At 40.0% G+C, this 25,229-nt stretch overlaps 1 protein-coding gene across 2 annotated transcripts in view; it reads right to left on the minus strand.

The window, feature by feature from the left end:
* Positions 1-196: 196 nt before the first annotated feature.
* xkrx (XK related X-linked) overlaps positions 197-25,229 on the minus strand; it is a 38,662-nt gene continuing 13,629 nt past the window's right edge. Inside the window, exons 2-3 of one of the 2 annotated variants that reach the window (XM_062964092.1) lie at positions 23,685-23,944; positions 197-2,526 (exon numbers count right to left, since the gene is read on the minus strand). In XM_062964092.1, coding sequence (XP_062820162.1) covers positions 1,790-2,526; positions 23,685-23,944 — 997 coding nt within the window. In that variant the 3' untranslated portion in view covers positions 197-1,789. Of the gene's footprint in view, positions 2,530-23,684; positions 23,945-25,229 lie in introns of both variants that reach the window. The other variant, XM_062964090.1, reaches the window with a different exon arrangement.

Here is a 25,229-nt window from a genome sequence, read left to right on the forward strand (position 1 = left end):
TTTTTTTTCCCCAAAAGAGCAGGTTGGGCCAGTTAGTTATTGCATTTGTGTTAATTATGGCATACAACTTTCCCAAAATAAATCCTGTGTCTTGTGTAGATCTGAAATGAAGCATGCTCCAGGAAGTTTTCATATTTTTTTCTCCACACGCTTATCTAAAATGACACCTCCTAATACAACATTTCACTTCATCACAGATGTTTCACAGTATTTAATATGTAGCGACTTTTGGTGACTGGCATGCAGTAGTAGTCAACAACCGAAATCATCACTGACATTTGGCACTCAACACCATTTCACAGACAGCAATGCACAGATGTGCCATGTTTGTCAGGTTACAACATCCCATGTTCAATGCCTACCGAAACAATCTTGAATGTTGAGGTAAAAAAAAATTACATTCAAAATACAACTTTCAGCATTGAATTTAAGATTTCACATTTGATGCACAAAGGGGCAGATTTGGGGCAATTATAAATACAATAGATGTGTTCATTCCAGCTATGCTCTGCATTTTCACATGCAGTTGAGTCTTCTCCCTTATAGAAGTCTCTGCCATTAGCAGGCACATCTTCAGTCATGACTAAATGGAAACAGAAACAATCTGAAACCTTATAATTAATCAAGCAATAAAAAATTAAAATTTGATGACTACTTCCCAATCCTACCAGTTGGTAGCCTTTTTGTTTCGCACACTTTAAGAATCAACCAGTAACTGGTTTCCTTCCAAATTAAAAGAGAGCACATGATAGATGTATTATAAATTTTACAGAAATACCTGGCCATTGCAAAACTCTTTATTTCTGGCCTTGAGTGAAGCATCCTGCTTCCAATATGAGAAAGGGGCACAGCAACAAAAGGCTGCAATGTGGGTCTCTCCTACCTGTTGTTTTGGTCAGTCAGCTACATCTTCCTTCATGGCCCTGACCCTAATAGTCAGCTTTTTGGGGCAACAAAAATGTTCTGCTTTCACCTAGATCTTTTGAATGCCCACCCTTAGGTTGCCCATTCCTATACTACAAATCCCTGCTGGACCAGAACTCTTTGGCCCTTTGTCCAGCATTATCTGAGCTTCTCAACTCAAACAGGCGTCAGGCTGCCCTAAATGGCACAGGAGAAACAGGAGCATTAGATACAGCCAAATCCTTTTTAAAATGTTTCCTGGTACACTTTAAGCATTGCCCAGTCTCCGATCAATAAAATAAATAAATACAATGAGGGAAGGACAAAACAAAGAAGACACATTGTAAAAGTTACAACTGACACATCAAGGGTGTCTCTAGACCCCTTTAACATATTAGGATACAACGGTATGTGACCTCAGGAAGCCTGATGTGAGATAAGGATACTCTGTGTTAAGAGGTTTATGTCCACCAGACCATCTCTCCTGCCTGCTAGTCAGTTAGTTTTGACCTTCAAACTGGCTGAAATACCAAACAGGCCATTTTTACACACAGATGCCACTGAGGCAATCATTCCAACAGACGACACAGTCTCTTCAAGTGAGAGCCCTGCCGGCAAAAGTCACATCCCAAACATCTGTTTGCCCAGCTGTGTGCGCGTACCATGGTTGGAGATCCATCCTGATTGGGTCTGCTGGTCCAGATGATGCTCCAAATGGCTGATTCTGGCCACCGCTGTCACCATGCCACCTGCACATGGAGCATAGCACCATAAAATTACAGCCTGTCTCCTCCAGTAAAGTGTGTACTGAAGTTTAGGCAAGGTGTGTGGGTACATCCTGCTTGCATTGGCAAATCGGTTTGTGATTGGTTCTGTATCTCTTCCATCAGACGACGCTATGCCTTACACCCGGTTCAAAGGGGGGCTCCAAATGCAATGGTTGGGGTGCCCACTGGCAGCAGACGCACTGCAAAAAGTCAGAGATGTTGTGTTTAAAGAGACTGCGGCAGGGGTGGAGGTACTCCATGAAGACAAGCATGAAGGTGATGGAGGTGCAGTAGGCCACCGTGAGCTGCAACACTAACATCGGGGTGCAGATATAGTCATAGATCTCCGTTTTGAAAAAGTACCAGCAGAGGATCAGCACAACGTTCTCCACTCCCCGAAAGACGTAGAACAAAAGCAAGCACCCCCAATTTTGGGACTTGGCAATCAAGTCTCGGTCAGCCAACTTGAGCTGCACTGCGGACCAACAGAAGACGTTGATGCCAGCATACAGCAAAGTGATGGAGCACAGGACCGAGACCGTGCCCACTTTGCTGAAATTCTTCTCCACGCTGTCGGGCAGCTGGCCGCTGCTCCTCCAAAACTGGACCCACGGCAGGAAGAAAAACAGCAGGAAGTTGGCTCCCCCAACAGCCATGGCGTACTGCTTGAAGACGCTCCCAAAGAAAACCAAGATGGTGATGCGGGTGGAGATTTCCAAGCTGCGCCAGAGGATGATGCAGATGAAGGCCAGTGGGCGCAGGCAGATCTTGTAGTCATCGTACTTGATCTGGATGGCCAAGACGTTGCAGACCAATGCTCCGTAGGTGACCGACAGCAAACAGATGCACATGAGGACTGCTAGAAAGAGGAAGGAAAAACCACAGGGTGAGTATGGAGAAAAAAGTGCTGACCATCAACAACAAAATGTGCAAAGAGAATGGTTCCATAGGGAGTCAATCAATCACATTTTATTGATTAGCCCATCGGCTGTATCAAAACATGGTTCCATAGGTATTACCCTGTTTCCCCGAAAATAAGACATCCCCCAAAAATAAGACCTAGTAGACGTTTTGCTGAATTGCTAAATATAAGGCCTCCCCCGAAAGTAAGACCTAGCAAAGTTTTTGTTTGGAAGTTTGCCCAGTGCCTGCCAAACAGAACACCAGAGCATGCAGGATTGGTAAATGTACATACCAGTTGTACATGGAAATAACGGTAGGAACAAGAAATTCTTGATAGGATTCACAGTTTGTCTGGTTATGCTGGTTTGTGATGACAGCTACAGTACCGTATATAATAAATCTTCATTTTTTTGTTCAACAATAAATGTGAATTCTTCTTCATGGAAAAATAAGACATCCCCTGAAAATAAGACCTAGCACATCTTTGGGAGCAAAAATTAATATAAGACACTGTCTTATTTTCGGGGAAACATGGTATCAGCGATCATGCCGTGGCTATAGATTAAAAAGGTCTCCTACTCGAAGACCTTTAAGCAAAGACAAAAGAGAGAGCTACTGCTGTGGATTCCCTGTAAAGAGCACAGCTTTCACAGCACTAGATAAATCAAGGACATCACCAGGACTTGTGACATTCTGCTGAAATACATGTTGCTCAAATAGTTTACAGCACAGAGTAGATGTCATATTGTATTGGTGGTTGTGTGATATTATTACTGATGTATTAACTCTTGTTTTATTACCTTATTGTGTTTTAACCTGTGTATATTGTGCTAATGTATTTATGTTGTTACTTTTGTGAACTATGTTGACCGGGCCTTGCCCCATGTGAGCCGCCCCGAGTCCCCGTGGGGAGATGGTGGCGAGGTATAAATAAAGTTTTATTATTATTACTAGCTGTGCCTGGCCACGTGTTGCTGTGGCGAAGTATGGTGGTATGGGAAATAAAGTATTGAGGAATTGGTGGTAGTTACGGTAAAGGGTAAAGGTGTGGAGTCCAGATAATCCAGTTAAAGCAGATAATATAAGATTATAAATGGGTTATATAGCTGTGTGGAAGGGCCTTGAGTCTACACTGCCATTTAATTCAGTTAAAATCAGATAATCTGTATTTTATAGGCAGTGTGGAAGAGGCCTAAGTGAGGCCTAACTCTGCCTGCGTCCTGGGCTGAGTGAGTTGCTAGGAGACCAAGTGGGCGGAGCTTAGCCTTCTAACTGGCAGCAATTGGATAAAAACAATTATTCCTCTCCCTCTAATTTGGACTTTATTTTTCTTTTCTTTTTGTTGTATCAACCTAGAGACGTGGATGATGGGTTGTGTTGTCAATTTTCGAGGTTGTGGGGTGTTTTGTTGTTTTGTGGGTCGCCGTGATGCCATCACTCATTTATATTATTATTATATACTGCTGGTGATTTATAGTATATCAGTACATTTCTGTTTGGTTAAGATCAGCAGCAAGAAAAGTACCATATATACTCTAGTATAAGCCAACCCGAATATAAGCCAAGGCACCAAATTTTACCACAAAAAACGGATAAATTATTGACCCGAGTATAAGCCGAGGGTAGAAAATGAAGCAGCTACTGGTAAATTTAAAAATAAAAATAGATACCAATAAAATTACATTAACTGAGGCGTCAGTAGGTTAAATAATGTATATATATGGATACAGATATACAGCTACATGGATCTATATGTATATAGGATTTGCAAAGACCTGCAAGCATGAAGGGAAAATTCATATGTAAAATTAATGTAGATAGATAGATAGAAGTACATAGGGATTGCAAATGCATGCAGGGGGTTAATGCCTATATATCTGTAGGAGAGAATAACAAATATTTCAGGGGAAAATGCTTTTATAAGATTAATGGATTTTTATTCTTCCTGACTCTCAAGGGCATCCTTCCCTTTTCAAAACACTCCCTTGGTTAAGAGCAGGGGAGGCTTTGGAAAACACACTGATAAGGGAGCGTAAGAGAGAAATATATATCATATACTAGCTTTGCCCGGCCACGTGTTGCTGTGGCTTATGCTTTCAGAGTGTTGCTCTTTATTTACTGTCCTGATTTTAGAGATTATATTGTTCTGTATTATTATATTACAGTAATTATTACATATTATATTTATAATCTTATATTATCTGTTTAGAACTGGATTATATGAGGCCCCTTCTACACAGCTGTATAAAATGCACACTGAAGTGGATTATATGGTAGTGTGGAGTCCAGATAATCCAGTTCAAAGCAGATAATATAAGATTATAAATGGGTTATATAGCTGTGTGGAAGGGCCTTGAGTCTACACAGTCATATACTGTAATCTTGTTAAAATCTGATAATCTGTATTTTATACGCAGTGTGGAAGAGGCCAAGTGAGGCCTAACTCTGCCTGTCCCCTGGCCTGAGTGGGTTGCTAGGAGACCAAGTGGGCGGAGCTTCGCCTTCTAACTGGCAGCAATTGGATAAAAACAATTATTCCTCTCCTCTAATTAGGACTTTATTTTTCTTTGCTTTTTGTTGTATGAACGTAGAGGCATGGATGAGAGGTTGTGCTGCCAAGTTTAGTGTTTTGTTTTGTCCTAGGCTGAAATTTCATTACCCTTTTATATATATAGATTGCAAGCAATGGCCTCCAGGTTCTGTTGCCCGGCCTTAACCTTGATCCCATTATAAGCTGAGGGAGGCTTTTTCAGCTGAAAAAAAAAAGGCTGAAAAACTCAGCTTATCTTCGAGTATATACGGTACTGTTTTACCTTCACTTCCTTGCTTAGATTAGATGGCTTTTGTGGTCTCTTCCCACTCTGTGATTCTAAATGAGGAGTTGGGTTTAGGCATGGGAGGCATTGAGCTCTGCATAGTTCTAGTAGGAAAAACTAATTCCAGGGCTCTGAATTAGGGTGCAATTTTTGCTTTAGGGTGGAATTAAAAAGCCAAATAGACTGTGATCCACAAATCTCATCTCCACCCATCTGCAGATTGCAAAATATCAACAGGGCGTGCCTTGATGAAGGGAAAGGCTAGACAAGTTGCCTGGGGCAGGTGTTGGGGTATCTACCACCAGAGAGGTAAAGATCGCTAGAGATCCAAGCCAGAAATAGCCTGGTCCTGACATGTATGTCCTGATACAGAGGTTTCATCTTCTCCTGAAACAGCAAGCCTTTCTCTACTCTTGTCATCTGATTCCTCCACCTTCTCAAAATAGCATGGAAATATGCATTAGAGCTGGCACATATATCAGTGGTTGTCAAAGGACCAAATCTGTTCTGCAGACAATATCTAGCCCATCTGGCAAATGGAAGGCTCTCCATGGCAAATTAGGACTGCCCTTTCCAAGTTCACAAGGGACTCACAGTGGGCTGGGTAACAACACACCAGAGATCACAGTTGTGGAAAAGAAAAGGGTTTGGATCATTGATATTGCCATACCAGGTGACAGTCGCATTGACAAAAAACAACAGGAAAAACTCAGCCGCTATCAGGACCTCAAGATTGAACTTCAAAGACTCTGGCAGAAACCAGTGCAGGTGGTCCCGGTGGTGATCGGTACATTGGGTGCCGTGCCAAAAGATCTCAGCCGGCATTTGGAAACAATAGACATTGACAAAATCACGATCTGCCAACTGCAAAAGGCCACCCTACTGGGATCTGCGCGCATCATCCAAAAATACATCACACGGTCCTAGACACTTGGGAAGTGTTCGATTTGTGATTTTGTGATACAAAATCCAGCATATCTATCTTGTTTGCTGCGACATAATAAAATAATAATAATAATAATAATAATAATAATAATAATAATAATAATAATAATAATAATAAATCACACAGTCCTAGACACTTGGGAAGTGTTCGACTTGTGATTTTGTGATACGAAATCCAGCATATCTATCTTGTTTGCTGTGACATAATAAAATAATAATAATAATAATAATATTAATAATAAATCACACAGTCCTAGACACTTGGGAAGTGTTCGACTTGTGATTTTGTGATACAAAATCCAGCATATCTATCTTGTTTGCTGCGACATAATAAAATAATAATAATAATAATAATAATAAATCACACAGTCCTAGACACTTGGGAAGTGTTCGACTTGTGATTTTGTGATACAAAATCCAGCATATCTATCTTGTTTGCTGCGACATAATAAAATAATAATAATAATAATAATAATAATAATAATAATAATAAATCACACAGTCCTAGACACTTGGGAAGTGTTCGACTTGTAATTTTGTGATACGAAATCCAGCATATCTATCTTGTTTGCTGTGTCATAAAATAATAATAATAATAATAATAATAATAATAATAATAATAATAATAATAATAATAATCACACAGTCCTAGACACTTGGGAAGTGTTCGACTTGTGATTTTGTGATACGAAATCCAGCATATCTATCTTGTTTGCTGTGACATAAAATAATAATAATAATAATAATAATAATAATAATAATAATAATAATAATCACACAGTCCTAGACACTTGGGAAGTGTTCGACTTGTGATTTTGTGATACGAAATCCAGCATATCTATCTTGTTTGCTGTGTCATAAAATAATAATAATAATAATAATAATAATAATAATAATAATAATAATAATAATAAATCACACAGTCCTAGACACTTGGGAAGTGTTCGACTTGTGATTTTGTGATACAAAATCCAGCATATCTATCTTGTTTGCTGCGACATAATAAAATAATAATAATAATAATAATAATAAATCACACAGTCCTAGACACTTGGGAAGTGTTCGACTTGTGATTTTGTGATACAAAATCCAGCATATCTATCTTGTTTGCTGCGACATAATAAAATAATAATAATAATAATAATAATAATAATAATAATAATAATAATAATAATAAATCACACAGTCCTAGACACTTGGGAAGTGTTCGACTTGTGATTTTGTGATACGAAATCCAGCATATCTATCTTGTTTGCTGTGTCATAAAATAATAATAATAATAATAATAATAATAATAATAATCACACAGTCCTAGACACTTGGGAAGTGTTCGACTTGTGATTTTGTGATACGAAATCCAGCATATCTATCTTGTTTGCTGTGACATAAAATAATAATAATAATAATAATAATAATAATAATAATAATAATAATCACACAGTCCTAGACACTTGGGAAGTGTTCGACTTGTGATTTTGTGATACGAAATCCAGCATATCTATCTTGTTTGCTGTGTCATAAAATAATAATAATAATAATAATAATAATAATAATAATAATAATAATAATCACACAGTCCTAGACACTTGGGAAGTGTTCGACTTGTGATTTTGTGATACCAAATCCAGCATATCTATCTTGTTTGCTGTGACATAATAAAATAATAATAATAATAATAATAATAATAATAATAATAATCACACAGTCCTAGACACTTGGGAAGTGTTCGATTTGTGATTTTGTGATACGAAATCCAGCATATCTATCTTGTTTGATGTGTCATAAAATAATAATAATAATAATAATAATAATAATAATAATAATAATAATAATAATAAATCACACAGTCCTAGACACTTGGGAAGTGTTCGACTTGTGATTTTGTGATACCAAATCCAGCATATCTATCTTGTTTGATGTGTCATAAAATAATAATAATAATAATAATAATAATAATAATAATAATAATAATAATAATACATCACACAGTCCTAGACACTTGGGAAGTGTTCGACTTGTGATTTTGTGATACGAAATCCAGCATATCTATCTTGTTTGCTGCGACATAATAAAATAATAATAATAATAATAATAATAATAATAATAATAATAATAATAAATCACACAGTCCTAGACACTTGGGAAGTGTTCGACTTGTGATTTTGTGATACCAAATCCAGCATATCTATCTTGTTTGCTGTGACATAATAATAATAATAATAATAATAATAATAATAATAATAATAATAAATCACACAGTCCTAGACACTTGGGAAGTGTTCGACTTGCGACTTTGTGATACGAAATCCAGCATATCTATCTAGTTTGCTGTGACATAATAAAATAATAATAATAATAATAATAATAATAATAATAATAATAATAATAAATCACACAGTCCTAGATGCTTGGGAAGTGTTCGACTTGTGATTTTGTGATACGAAATCCAGCATATCTATCTTGTTTGCTGTGACATAATAAAATAATAATAATAATAATAATAATAATAAATCACACAGTCCTAGACACTTGGGAAGTGTTCGACTTGTGATTTTGTGATACAAAATCCAGCATATCTTGTTTGCTGCGACATAATAAAATAATAATAATAATAATAATAATAATAATAATAATAATAATAATAATAAATCACACAGTCCTAGACACTTGGGAAGTGTTCGACTTGTGATTTTGTGATACGAAATCCAGCATATCTATCTTGTTTGCTGTGACATAATAAAATAATAATAATAATAATAATAATAATAATAATAATAATAATAATAATAATAAATCACACAGTCCTAGACACTTGGGAAGTGTTCGACTTGTGATTTTGTGATACGAAATCCAGCATATCTATCTTGTTTGCTGTGTCATAAAATAATAATAATAATAATAATAATAATAATAATAATAATAATAATAATAATAATAAATCACACAGTCCTAGACACTTGGGAAGTGTTCGACTTGTGATTTTGTGATACGAAATCCAGCATATCTATCTTGTTTGCTGTGACATAATAAAATAATAAATCACACAGTCCTAGACACTTGGGAAGTGCTCGACTTGTGACTTTGTGATACGAAATCCAGCATATCTATCTAGTTTGCTGTGACATAATAAAATAATAATAATAGCAACTTTATTTTTATACTCCGCCACCATCTCCCAATTGGTATCCGGGGCGGCTTACATATGGGGCTAATGCCCTTAGATACAAATACAAATGATCCATCAAAAACAAAAACATAGATAAAAATAAAAACAATAAAAGTAACAAATGGTTACACAGTTTCAATAAAACATATCAAACAGCCATGTAGAGCTTGAAATTCAGCTCTCAAAATAGACTATGAAAATCAAAGGATGCAAAGTAATGCCACAACCTGCAAGGTGGGAACATCAGGTGGGAGGAAGCCTGAGGAAATGCTGAGACTGTGGGAGTGGATTTGGTGCCGTGCTGGAAGAGCAGCCCCAAATAGGAACATGGAAAGAGGCTTTACGGTGTTGCAAAAACACCACTTCCTTTCTGGCTTCTGATACTGCTGTTTTTCATGCAACTGGTTGCCAATAAATTGCCATTTGAATGGAGACTGTGCGAACATTGGCCTGGGGCCAGGCTGTGGCGCAGCTGGCTAGTAACCAGCTGCTATAAATCACTACTGACCGAGAGGTCATGAGTTCGAAGCCCGGGTTGGGTTAAACCATAAAAAAAAAAAAATAGCCCCAGCTTGCTGTTGACCTAGCAGCCCCGAAAGACAGTTGCATCTGTCAAGTAGAGAAAATTTAGGTACGCTTTATGCGGGAGGCTAATTTAACTAATCTACAACACCATAAAACTGCTCACGAGGAAAAGAAGAGGAAGAACAGCCACCAATGGAGGTGAAGCAACAGCTCCCCCTGTGGCCGGAATCGTGAAGCTGGAAAGATGTTAAAAAATGCCTCTGTGTCTGTCTAAAACTGAATGTTGTTTGTCTGTTGGCATTGAATGTTTGCCATATATGTGTTCATTGTAATCCGCCCTGAGTCCCCTTCGGGGTGAGAAAGGCGGAATATAAATACTGTATAAATACTGTAAATACTGTAAATAAATGCGTTGGACCATGGTAAAGGGAGGAAGTATTAATTGTGTGCACGTTTAATGCACATTTGGAGAAACACATGCACACACAGCCCCTAACCAAGGCTTTAGAGCAGGGGTCCCCAAACTAAGGCCCGGGGGCCGGATGCGGCCCTCCAAGGTCATTTACCTGGCCCCCCGCCCTCAGTTTTATAATATAATATTTTTATTTTTATATCAGTTTTAATAATATATTGTATATACGTATAATATTGGTAATAATCTTATGTTATACAATATAATACTAATAGTAATACCATATAATAATCTATATATATAAAAGGCTTTTGGCATCACGGCGACTCACAAAACAACAAAACCCAACACCCCCCAAACTCTAAAATTGGCAACACAATCCATCATCCCTGCCTCCAGTAAGATACAACACAATCACACAAAAAACACAATCACAACACCAAAAAAAGGCCAAAACCCACAACAGGCTATGCGCCATGCTTTCTATATTTTGTAATATATATATATAATACAAAATAATAAATACAGCCAGACATTGGAGCTGCAAGGATATTCAGTGCAATTCAACCACACCAATAAAAGATTAACCTTCGTAAAAGGTGACCAGGCTTTGAAACAGTGATACTACTCTGAAGCTGACCAACCAAAGATTTCCCTTAGGTAGCAAGCACCCAGGCTTTGAACCACCGAGGCTATTCATTACAATTCTACCACCCCAAAAAAACATTCCCCTAAAAGGCAACTACCTAACCTTCCAAGCAGCAAGCCTATTCCTTTCTATTCCACATCACCAAACAAGGATTCACATAAGAAAATGGCCAGGCTTTCAGGCTATAAAGCTATTCACTGTTATTCCACCTACCTAACAAAGAATTCCCATATGCCACAGCAACGCGTGGCCGGGCACAGCTAGTATTAATTATATGTTATATATTACATATTATATAACAGTATAGTGGTATAATTCAATATACTAATATATAATGCTAATATTGTGTTATGCTAATAATATAATATATTGTATATACATACAGCTGCTCTGAGTTCCCTTCGGGGTGAGAAGGGTGGGATATAAATGTAGTAAATAAATGCAGTAAATGAATAATTAATTTTAGACTTAGGCTCGGCCAAAGTCTGACATGACTTGAAGGCACACAACAACAACAACAACAATCCTAATTCACTTGACTATCTCATTGGCCAGTAGCAGGCCCACACTTTCCATTGAAATCCTAATAGTTTTATGTTGGTTAAAATTGTTTTCATTTTTAAATATTGTATTCTTTCGTTGTTGTTGTTGTTTTGCACTACAAATAAGACATATGCAGTATGCATAGGAATTTGTTTGTATTTTTTTTTTCAAATGATAATTCGGCCCCTCAACAGTCTGAAGGATTGTGGACCGGCCCTCGGCTTTAAAAGTTTGCGGACCCCTGCTTTAGAGTTTTAAGCAAATGGTCCAGCATTTTAAAAAATCACTTCCTGTAGATAGGTAAAGACCTGAGCCCTGGAAGGCAGCCAGTTATTTGCATTCTGCTTCTCCGATTTCAGTTCAACAAGCCAGGCCTTGTTTTATAAACATGCTTGCACTGTGGACTATTAGCTATTTACAACCTTAGGGCTTCAAGCAGAGTCTAAGGGGAAATCTAAATAGGAAGAATCTGACACCAAACTATTTATTTTTTACAGTTCTGTGAGGTTTACTGTTGGGACCCATTTCTTTGCACAGTGAGTCAGAGTGCGGATGGCAGATAAGAACCTGGATTGGGGGAAATCCTAGGTTCACGTGTTTTCGGAGTCACGGAGAGACCTTGCAAGAGGTACACTTGGACACACCGTGGCTCAGAACTGTCAGCAACCGCACCCTCAATTGCATCAAAACATAAAATCAATTCAGTTTATCTCAGTCAACAAACTGGTTCTGGTAGTTTTCATACCCACCCGGAGCAGATTTTGTGTAAGGCTTATTTAAGATTAAGTTCATTTGCATTGCAACAATAGGTTGCTGCTGGGGAAATCTAGTCCAGCGGGATTGAAAATTCAGGACAATTGTTTGATCCCAGCTAATCAAAAAAGCCCTGGCCTTTAACCCGTCAGCCTTGGCTACAACACAGTGCCGGACATTGGACTCATCACTATTTCCTCAGGCTCAAGTTTGCTAAACTGATGTAATTGTAAACTTGCAATCTATCTATATATATAAAAGAGTGATGGAATCCTGGCGACCGCCAAAAGAACAAAACTAAACACCCCACAAACTCGAAAATTGACAACACAACCCATCATCCACGCCTCTAGGGTTTTTTTTGTGTTTTTTTTCGTGTCAGGAGCAACCGGAGTTGCTTCTGGAGTGAGAGAATTGGCCGTCTGCAAGGACGTTGCCCAGGGGACGCCCGGATGTTTTGATGTTTTACCATCCTTGTGGGAGGCTTCTCTCATGTCCCCGCATGGAGCTGGAGCTGATAGAGGGAGCTCATCCGCACTCTCCCCAGGTGGGATTCGAACCTGGCAGCTTTCAGGTCAGCAACCCAACCTTCAAGTTACGAGGCTTTTATCCCCTAAGCCACCGGGGGCTCCTCTAGATTGATACAACAAAAAGAAAAGAAAAATAAAGTCCTAATTAGAGGGAGAGGAATAATTGTTTTTATCCAATTGCTGCCAGTTAGAAGGCTAAGCTCCGCCCACTTGGTCTCCTAGCAACCCACTCAGCCCAGGGGACAGGCAGAGTTAGGTCTCACTTAGGCCTCTTCCACACTGCCTATAAAATACAGATTATCAGATTTTAACTGGATTAGATGGCAGTGTAGACTCAAGGCCCTTCCACACAGCTATATAACCCATATAATCTTATATTATCTGCTTTAACTGGATTATCTGGACTCCACACCTTTACCCTTTACCTTAACTACCACCAATTCCTCAATACTTTATTTGCCATACCACCATACTTCGCCACAGCAACGCGTGGCCGGGCACAGCTAGTAGTAAATATATTATATCATTTCTTTCAAAATTTAGTAAGACAGTCCCTGTTGTATTTCTGCTTCATTTCGCTGGGTGTATCTCCAAAATAGGTTTGACACCTCGAACAGCTCCTTTTAAAGTTCAGATTGAAAACCCGAGTGGGTTCTCTACCCAACTGACGTGGGGCCTGCCAATCAGCACGGTCCAAAAGTCCTACACAAATAGCAGCACCAAATGCAGAAACAAAACACTTTTCACAAATTCCCTTCATGACAGAGATTGGTTGTGCAAGAAGGAGTAGGAATTTCTGATCACTCCCAATGGCCACTTATTGGTAAGTAGGGTCCCTAAATAGACCCTAAACTAGAGGTTAAGTAGGGATTGTGAACACTAATGCATAACTGCAGGTTGTTGTTGTGAGCCTTCAGGTTGCTTTGACTTATGCTGTTCCTAAGGCAAACCTGGTGGATGAATGACACAAGCACTTTGCATTGTTTTAAACTTTGTATATTGTATTTTATGACTGTTTTAACTGCATTAATTGCCCCTTGTAAGCTGCCCTGAGTCTCCTCGGGTGAGAAGGGCGGGGTATAAATAATTGAAATGAATAAATAAATAAACCTATTATGGATTTTTCTTGGCAAGAAAAGAGCAGGTTTGCCTTTGCCTCCTTCTGAGGCTGACAGTGTATGACTTGCTAGAGGTCCCTAAACGGTTTCCATGGCTGAGCAGAAATTTGAACGTTGGTCTCCAGATTCATAGTTCAATGCCCAAATCCACTACACCACACTCAAGGCTAACTATAGATTATAACTGGATTCTGACCATGGTAATAGTGACTCGTATCTTCCATGTTGATTTGGATATATCTTCCAGCCTGCAGTTGTGGCACAATGGGTTAAACCCTTGTGCCGGCTCGACTGCTGACCTGAAGGTTGGGTTGTTGACCTGAAGGTTGCCAGTTCGAATCCATGAGACAGGGTGAGCTCCCGTCTGTCAGTTCTAGCTTGCAGGGACAGGAGAGAAGCCTCTCACAGGATGGTAACACATCCGTACGTTCCCCTGGGCAACGTCTCTGTAGATGGCCAATTCGCTTACACTAGAAGCGACTTTCAGTATGTTCTGACACAATTTAAAAAGTCTCTTCTCCGTATCTTGAGAGGCAACTTAGTGACACAGATACTTTAGATTTCTGGAGATTCTAGTCCCAGACATCAGGAAGGTAGTCCCAAACATCACCAAGATAAAAAGGTAAAGGTAAAGCTTTTCCCTGACGTTAAGTCCAGTCGTGACCGACTCTGGGGGTTGGTGCTCACCTCCATTTCTAAGCAGAAGAGCCGGCGTTGTCCATAGACACCTCCAAGGTCATGTGGCCACTGGCATGACTGCATGGAGCGCCGTTACCTTCCTGCCGGAGCAGTACCTATTCATCTACTCACATTTGCATGTTTTCGAACTGCTAAGTTGGCAGGAGCTGGGGCTAACAGCAGGCGCTCATTCCGCTCCCGGGATTTGAACCTGGGACCTTTGGGTCCGCAAGTTCAGCAGCTCAGCGCTTTAACACACCGTGCCACCAAGATACTGTGACTGAAATAAATGTTTATTATGCCCAGCTCATGCCTTCTCGCTCCTCTATCTCTCATGCGTTGAATTCATGAACCAAACTGCAGGTGACACAAAACAGAACCAACAATATTTTTTACAACAAAACCAGGCAAGGACCCCAATAGCATTCAAAATATTATTGGGGTGCAACTTTCATTATTCTTATCATATATCACTGATTAAAAGGGATGATGGGAGTGGCAGTCCACAAGTTGCCCAGCCTTGCTCTAAGCCTTTTGCAGTTGCATTTCATCTCATACCGGCATGTTATGAAATCCAATCACAAATCTCCCTGTGACAGATACATCCTGGCCCTTAGGTTATACGGTATGTGCCTTTGGGAACTTCCTGCACAACCCTATTATATACTGAGAGATACACTTTGATGCAAACAACAGAGTATATCGCAAAATGGGACAGGATGGGTTATTATTTATTTACGCGTACCTAATTTTGAACCTCGGCATTCCTCGGCAGCTCAAACATGTTTTTCTGGAATGGCAAAAGACAACAGGATTCCCACGCAATCACACAACGCCATGAGTCATGCTCTGAAGCTGAGCATTGAAGCTCGCTGTGTTTATAATGAAACGGCAAGCAACCAGTGGGCGCTGCAGCCTTTCAGCGCAAAAAGAAACATGCTTTGTATTTTGAAAACATGTGCCTCGTGTTTGAAATAAACCAAGGTGGAAAACAACACCTCCTTTTAAATTAAATTTGCAAGATGGTCCACTTGGAAGGCTGTTTTTAGTTGAAAAGCAGCATCCAAAATAGTCTGACAATAGCCAACAGGATCCCCAAGATATTTTCTATGAATGATGGTCCACTTTGAAGGCTGTTTTTGGTTGAAAAGCAGCATCCAAAATAGTCGGACAGTAGCCAACCAGATCCCCAAGATATTTTCTATGAATAATGGTCCACTTTGAAGGCTGTTTTTGGTTGAAAAGCAGCATCCAAAATAGTCGGACAGTAGCCAACCAGATCCCCAAGATATTTTCTATGAATAATGGTCCACTTTGAAGGCTGTTTTTGGTTGAAAAGCAGCATCCAAAATAGTCTGACAGTAGCCAACCGGATCCCCAAGATATTTTCTATGAATAATGGTCCACTTTGAAGGCTGTTTTTGGTTGAAAAGCAGCATCCAAAATAGTCGGACAATATCCAACCGGATCCCCAAGATATTTTCTATGAATGATGGTCCACTTTGAAGGCTGTTTTTGGTTGAAAAGCAGCATCCAAAATAGTCTGACAGTAGCCAACCGGATCCCCAAGATATTTTCTATGAATGATGGTCCACTTTGAAGGCTGTTTTTGGTTGAAAAGCAGCATCCAAAATAGTCGGACAGTAGCCAACCAGATCCCCAAGATATTTTCTATGAATAATGGTCCACTTTGAAGGCTGTTTTTGGTTGAAAAGCAGCATCCAAAATAGTCGGACAGTAGCCAACCAGATCCCCAAGATATTTTCTATGAATAATGGTCCACTTTGAAGGCTGTTTTTGGTTGAAAAGCAGCATCCAAAATAGTCTGACAGTAGCCAACCGGATCCCCAAGATATTTTCTATGAATGATGGTCCACTTTGAAGGCTGTTTTTGGTTGAAAAGCAGCATCCAAAATAGTCTGACAGTAGCCAACCGGATCCCCAAGATATTTTCTATGAATAATGGTCCACTTTGAAGGCTGTTTTTGGTTGAAAAGCAGCATCCAAAATAGTCGGACAATATCCAACCGGATCCCCAAGATATTTTCTATGAATAATGGTCCACTTTGAAGGCTGTTTTTGGTTGAAAAGCAGCATCCAAAATAGTCGGACAGTAGCCAACCAGATCCCCAAGATATTTTCTATGAATAATGGTCCACTTTGAAGGCTGTTTTTGGTTGAAAAGCAGCATCCAAAATAGTCGGACAATAGCCAACCGGATCCCCAAGATATTTTCTATGAATGATGGTCCACTTTGAAGGCTGTTTTTGGTTGAAAAGCAGCATCCAAAATAGTCTGACAGTAGCCAACCGGATCCCCAAGATATTTTCTATGAATGATGGTCAATTTTGAAGGCTGTTTTTGGTTGAAAAGCAGCATCCAAAATAGTCTGACAATATCCAACCGGATCCCCAAGATATTTTCTATGAATGATGGTCCACTTTGAAGGCTGTTTTTGGTTGAAAAGCAGCATCCAAAATAGTCGGACAGTAGCCAACCGGATCCCCAAGATATTTTCTATGAATAATGGTCCACTTTGAAGGCTGTTTTTGGTTGAAAAGCAGCATCCAAAATAGTCGGACAGTAGCCAACCGGTTCCCCAAGATATTTTCTATGAATAATGGTCCACTTTGAAGGCTGTTTTTGGTTGAAAAGCAGCATCCAAAATAGTCTGACAAAAGCCAACCGGATCCCCAAGATATTTTCTATGAATGATGGTCCACTTTGAAGGCTGTTTTTGGTTGAAAAGCAGCATCCAAAATAGTCTGACAGTAGCCAACCGGATCCCCAAGATATTTTCTATGAATGATGGTCCACTTTGAAGGGTGTTTTTGGTTGAAAAGCAGCATCCAAAATAGTCTGACAATAGCCAACCGGATCCCCAAGATATTTTCTATGAATGATGGTCCACTTTGAAGGCTGTTTTTGGTTGAAAAGCAGCATCCAAAATAGTCTGACAGTAGCCAACCGGATCCCCAAGATATTTTCTATGAATGATGGTCAATTTTGAAGGCTGTTTTTGGTTGAAAAGCAGCATCCAAAATAGTCTGACAATATCCAACCGGATCCCCAAGATATTTTCTATGAATGATGGTCCACTTTGAAGGCTGTTTTTGGTTGAAAAGCAGCATCCAAAATAGTCTGACAGTAGCCAACCGGATCCCCAGGATATTTTCTATGAATGATGGTCCACTTTGAAGGCTGTTTTTGGTTAAAAAGCAGCATCCAAAATAGTCTGACAGTAGCCAACCGGATCCCCAAGATATTTTCTATGAATGATGGTCCACTTTGAAGGCTGTTTTTGGTTGAAAAGCAGCATCCAAAATAGTCTGACAATAGCCAACCAGATCCCCAAGATATTTTCTATGAATGATGGTCCAATTTGAAGGCTGTTTTTGGTTGAAAAGCAGCATCCAAAATAGTCGGACAATAGCCAACCGGATCCCCAAGATATTTTCTATGAATGATGGTCCAATTTGAAGGCTGTTTTTGGTTGAAAAGCAGCATCCAAAATAGTCTGACAGTAGCCAACCGGATCCCCAAGATATTTTCTATGAATGATGGTCCACTTTGAAGGCTGTTTTTGGTTAAAAAGCAGCATCCAAAATAGTCTGACAGTAGCCAACCGGATCCCCAAAATATTTTCTATGAATGATGGTCCACTTTGAAGGCTGTTTTTGGTTGAAAAGCAGCATCCAAAATAGTCTGACAATAGCCAACCAGATCCCCAAGATATTTTCTATGAATGATGGTCCAATTTGAAGGCTGTTTTTGGTTGAAAAGCAGCATCCAAAATAGTCGGACAATATCCAACCGGATCCCCAAGATATTTTCTATGAATGATGGTCCACTTTGAAGGCTGTTTTTGGTTGAAAAGCAGCATCCAAAATAGTCTGACAGTAGCCAACCGGATCCCCAAGATATTTTCTATGAATGATGGTCCACTTTGAAGGCTGTTTTTGGTTGAAAAGCAGCATCCAAAATAGTCGGACAGTAGCCAACCAGATCCCCAAGATATTTTCTATGAATAATGGTCCACTTTGAAGGCTGTTTTTGGTTGAAAAGCAGCATCCAAAATAGTCGGACAGTAGCCAACCAGATCCCCAAGATATTTTCTATGAATAATGGTCCACTTTGAAGGCTGTTTTTGGTTGAAAAGCAGCATCCAAAATAGTCTGACAGTAGCCAACCGGATCCCCAAGATATTTTCTATGAATAATGGTCCACTTTGAAGGCTGTTTTTGGTTGAAAAGCAGCATCCAAAATAGTCGGACAATATCCAACCGGATCCCCAAGATATTTTCTATGAATAATGGTCCACTTTGAAGGCTGTTTTTGGTTGAAAAGCAGCATCCAAAATAGTCGGACAGTAGCCAACCAGATCCCCAAGATATTTTCTATGAATAATGGTCCACTTTGAAGGCTGTTTTTGGTTGAAAAGCAGCATCCAAAATAGTCGGACAATAGCCAACCGGATCCCCAAGATATTTTCTATGAATGATGGTCCACTTGGAAGGCTGTTTTTGGTTGAAAAGCAGCATCCAAAATAGTCTGACAATAGCCAACCGGATCCCCAAGATATTTTCTATGAATGATGGTCCACTTTGAAGGCTGTTTTTGGTTGAAAAGCAGCATCCAAAATAGTCTGACAGTAGCCAACCGGATCCCCAAGATATTTTCTATGAATGATGGTCAATTTTGAAGGCTGTTTTTGGTTGAAAAGCAGCATCCAAAATAGTCTGACAATATCCAACCGGATCCCCAAGATATTTTCTATGAATGATGGTCCACTTTGAAGGCTGTTTTTGGTTGAAAAGCAGCATCCAAAATAGTCGGACAGTAGCCAACCGGATCCCCAAGATATTTTCTATGAATAATGGTCCACTTTGAAGGCTGTTTTTGGTTGAAAAGCAGCATCCAAAATAGTCGGACAGTAGCCAACCGGTTCCCCAAGATATTTTCTATGAATAATGGTCCACTTTGAAGGCTGTTTTTGGTTGAAAAGCAGCATCCAAAATAGTCTGACAAAAGCCAACCGGATCCCCAAGATATTTTCTATGAATGATGGTCCACTTTGAAGGCTGTTTTTGGTTGAAAAGCAGCATCCAAAATAGTCTGACAGTAGCCAACCGGATCCCCAAGATATTTTCTATGAATGATGGTCCACTTTGAAGGCTGTTTTTGGTTAAAAAGCAGCATCCAAAATAGTCTGACAGTAGCCAACCGGATCCCCAAGATATTTTCTATGAATGATGGTCCACTTTGAAGGCTGTTTTTGGTTGAAAAGCAGCATCCAAAATAGTCTGACAATAGCCAACCAGATCCCCAAGATATTTTCTATGAATGATGGTCCAATTTGAAGGCTGTTTTTGGTTGAAAAGCAGCATCCAAAATAGTCGGACAATAGCCAACCGGATCCCCAAGATATTTTCTATGAATGATGGTCCAATTTGAAGGCTGTTTTTGGTTGAAAAGCAGCATCCAAAATAGTCTGACAGTAGCCAACCGGATCCCCAAGATATTTTCTATGAATGATGGTCCACTTTGAAGGCTGTTTTTGGTTAAAAAGCAGCATCCAAAATAGTCTGACAGTAGCCAACCGGATCCCCAAAATATTTTCTATGAATGATGGTCCACTTTGAAGGCTGTTTTTGGTTGAAAAGCAGCATCCAAAATAGTCTGACAATAGCCAACCAGATCCCCAAGATATTTTCTATGAATGATGGTCCAATTTGAAGGCTGTTTTTGGTTGAAAAGCAGCATCCAAAATAGTCGGACAATAGCCAACCGGATCCCCAAGATATTTTCTATGAATGATGGTCCACTTGGAAGGCTGTTTTTGGTTGAAAAGCAGCATCCAAAATAGTCGGACAATAGCCAACCGGATCCCCAAGATATTTTCTATGAATAATGGTCCACTTTGAAGGCTGTTTTTGGTTGAAAAGCAGCATCCAAAATAGTCGGACAATAGCCAACCGGATCCCCAAGATATTTTCTATGAATAATGGTCCACTTTGAAGGCTGTTTTTGGTTGAAAAGCAGCATCCAAAATAGTCGGACAATAGCCAACCGGATCCCCAAGATATTTTCTATGAATGATGGTCCACTTGGAAGGCTGTTTTTGGTTGAAAAGCAGCATCCAAAATAGTCGGACAATAGCCAACCGGATCCCCAAGATATTTTCTATGAATGATGGTCCACTTGGAAGGCTGTTTTTGGTTGAAAAGCAGCATCCAAAATAGTCTGACAGTAGCCAACCGGATCCCCAAGATATTTTCTATGAATGATGGTCCACTTTGAAGGCTGTTTTTGGTTGAAAAGCAGCATCCAAAATAGTCGGACAATATCCAACCGGATCCCCAAGATATTTTCTATGAATGATGGTCCACTTTGAAGGGTGTTTTTGGTTGAAAAGCAGCATCCAAAATAGTCTGACAGTAGCCAACCGGATCCCCAAGATATTTTCTATGAATGATGGTCAATTTTGAAGGCTGTTTTTGGTTGAAAAGCAGCATCCAAAATAGTCTGACAATAGCCAACCGGATCCCCAAGATATTTTCTATGAATGATGGTCCACTTTGAAGGCTGTTTTTGGTTGAAAAGCAGCATCCAAAATAGTCTGAGAGTAGCCAACCGGATCCCCAAGATATTTTCTATGAATGATGGTCCACTTTGAAGGCTGTTTTTGGTTAAAAAGCAGCATCCAAAATAGTCTGACAATAGCCAACTGGATCCCCAAAATATTTTCTATGAATGATGGTCCACTTTGAAGGCTGTTTTTGGTTGAAAAGCAGCATCCAAAATAGTCTGACAATAGCCAACCGGATCCCCAAGATATTTTCTATGAATGATGGTCCACTTGGAAGGCTGTTTTTGGTTGAAAAGCAGCATCCAAAATAGTCGGACAATAGCCAACCGGATCCCCAAGATATTTTCTATGAATGATGGTCCACTTGGAAGGCTGTTTTTGGTTGAAAAGCAGCATCCAAAATAGTCGGACAATAGCCAACCGGATCCCCAAGATATTTTCTATGAATGATGCCCATTCAAACAAACAAAAGTCACAGAGAAACAATTTATTTTGGCACAGTCTCAAAAACACCTCTCTCCCCAACCTGATAGTTGAAAAACAGACCAATAAAGCTTATTTAGTCCCTAGCTAATGTAGCGGAACTGAATCAATTGAACCAATGTACATTCTGCTCTATCAAGTTCCGCACCATTTCCTATGATTCAAGATATGTGCCGGTCGGGGCTAGCAACTGGCTTTAGGCTAAAATCAAACTACTGATCTGTTGGGTCCCCGTTCTCTGCTGCGTCAACAAGAACATGGTATGTGCACAGAGCAAAACAATACTTCCAATCTCTTCTGCTTTGGTCAAACCTAACCACAAGATCGTGTCCAGTTCAAGGAAGATATGAACAAGTTGCAGCAAGTCTAGAGAATGGCAATGAAGAAGGTCAATGCTCACGAAACTGAGCTGCATCAGGAACAACTGACGGAACTGGATATGTGTAGCTGGGAGAACTCTTGAGAATGACATAGTTGTATGTTTAAAGGTAAAGGTTTTCCACTGACATTAAATCAAGTCGTGTCTGAATCTAAGGGTTGGTGCTCATCTCCATTTCTAAGCTGAAGAGCCGGCATTGTCCGTAGACACTTCCAAGGTCATGTGGTCATAGGCATGACTGCATGGAGCACTGCTACCTTTCTGCCGGAGCAGTACCTGTTGATCTACTCACATTTGCATGTTTTCGAACTGCTAGGTTGGCAGTTATAAATTACAAAGTGTAATTTATAACAATGTAAACATACAACTGGTGCACCCGGTGGCGCAGTAGGTTAAACCGTTGAGCTGCTGAACTTGTTGACCGAAAGGTCGCAGGTTCGACTCCAGGGAGCGGAGTGAGCTCCTGCTGTTAGCCCCAACTTCTGCCAACCTAGCAGTTCGAAAACATGCAAATGTGAGTAGATCAATAGGTACCACTCCGGCAGGAAGGTAACGGCACTCCATGCAGTCATGCCAATGGCCACGTGACTTTGGAGGTGTCTATGGACAATGCCGGCTCTTCGGCTTAGAAATGGAGATGAGCACCAACCCCCAGAGTCGGACACGATTGGACTTAACGTCAGGAGAAAACCTTTACCTTTACCTAATAATAATAATAATAATAAAACTTTATTTATATCCCGCCACCATCTCCCCAACGGGGACTCGGGGCGGCTTACATGGGGCCATGCCCAGAACAGTACAATATAGCAAAATATAAAACAACATATCACAATACAATTAAACAATACAATAAATAATCATATACACTGCAACACTATATATATATATATATATATATATATATATATATATATATATATATATATAACAGGGCGGGCCGCATGAGACACTTAATTAAAACTATGTAGGTTTCACGGATACGCATATGTCAATTTTCTGCTAGCAGGATGGAGGTGATTTTTTAATGCAGAGTGGTTTCCCACACTTGAAATGCTGTTGGGATGCCACTTCCCAAAGCCTATAATGAGTGGCAGACGGGCATAATTGACTACTGGATTGTAAAAGTTATATTTCCCAAACTTTGGCTCTTAAGTCATGCTGAAAGCCTCCTCATTCTGTCTCTGCTGTGTGTCCAGATGTTCCCTGACTCCTTCTCAACCTAAGGAAACCCAACTGAGTAGAATCATAGAATCATAGAATAGTAGAGTTGGAAGAGACCTCATGGGCCATCCAGTCCAACCCCCTGCTAAGAAGCAGGAAATCGCATTCAAAGCACCCCCGACAGATGGCCATCCAGCCTCTGCTTAAAAGCCTCCAAAGAAGGAGCCTCCACCACGGCCCCGGGGAGAGAGTTCCACTGCTGAACAGCCCTTCTCACAGTGAGGAAGTTCTTCCTGATGTACATTGTACTTCTACCAGGAAAAAGAGCCCGCCTCCCCTTCTAGCCCTGTTCTGCCTTTACCTCGGCTGGTGGGGATGTACTGCTCCACGACGCTGACGTACAGCTGGAGGGTGAGCTGCGGGGTGGAGCCCAGGAAGGCCTGGATGACGGCCATGCGCTTGAAGGCGTTGCGATGGGTGGCCAGCCTGCGCACCGTGTGCCCCACTTCTTGCTCCAGCTCAAACTCGGAGTCCTTGTGGATGTGCTTCTTGCGGGTGATGGTGACGTAGGGCTCTTCCTCGTGCCCCAACTGGTAGAAGACCACCAGGGCCTCCAAGCACCTGCATGAGAGAGAAAGAGAGTTTAGAAATAGAAACAGATCTACTCTTCCATAGATGTTTCCGTTCCTCCACCTATGTACATGACAGAACTGTACTTGGTGGTTGACTGATATTATTACCTATTATAATATCTTGTCGAAGGCTTTCATGGCCGGGATCACAGGGTTGTTGTATGTCTTTCGGGCTGTGTGGCCATGTTCCAGAAGCATTCTCTCCTGACGTTTCGCCCACATCTATGGCAGGCATCCTCAGAGGTTGTGAGGTATACCTCACAACCTCTGAGGATGCCTGCCATAGATGTGGGCGAAACGTCAGGAGAGAATGCTTCTGGAACATGGCCACACAGCCCGAAAGACATACAACAACCCTATTATAATATCCCTGTTTTATATTGTATGTAGTTCTTATCTTGTTATGCTGTGAATTGTATGTATGTTGTTTTTGTTTAATTACAGTAGAGTCTCACTTATCCAACATAAACGGGCCGGCAGAATGTTGGATAAGCAAATATGTTGGATAATAAGGAGGCATCAAGGAAAAGCCTATTAAACATCAAATTAGGTTATGATTTTGCAAATGAAGCACCAAAACATCATGTTAGACAAAGAAATTTGGCAGAAAAAGTAGTTCAATACGCAGTAATGCTATGTAGTAATTACTGTATTTTTGAATTTAGCACCAAAATATCATGATATATTGAAAACATTGACTACAAAAATGCGTTGGATAATCCAGAATGTTGGATAAGCGAGTGTTGGATAAGTGAGACTCTACTGTATATTGTTCGGGCTCTGCCCCATGTAAGCCGCCCCAAGTCCCCTTGGGGAGATGGTGGCAGGGTATAAATAAAGCTTTATTATTATTATTATTATTATTATTATTATTATTATTATTATTATTATTATTTTATTATGACACAGCAAACAAAATAGACATGCTGGATTTCGTATCACAAAATCACAAGTCAAACACTTCCCAAGTGTCTAGGACTGTGTGATATATTTTCAGATGATGCGTGCAGATCCCAGTAGGGTGGCCTTTTGCAGTTGGCAGATCGTGATTTTATCAATGTCTATTGTTTCCAAATGCCGGCTGAGATCTTTTGGCACAGCACCCAGTGTGCCCATCACCACCGGGACCACCTGCACTGGTTTCTGCCAGAGTCTTTGAAGTTCAGTCTTGAGGTCCTGATAGCGGCTGAGTTTTTCCTATTATTAATTCCTATTATTATTATTATTATTATTATTATTATTATTATTATTATTAATTACTTAATTATTATCAT

The sequence above is a fragment of the Anolis carolinensis genome, unplaced genomic scaffold, assembly GCF_035594765.1.
Source record: "Anolis carolinensis isolate JA03-04 unplaced genomic scaffold, rAnoCar3.1.pri scaffold_12, whole genome shotgun sequence".
Lineage (NCBI taxonomy): Eukaryota > Metazoa > Chordata > Lepidosauria > Squamata > Dactyloidae > Anolis > Anolis carolinensis.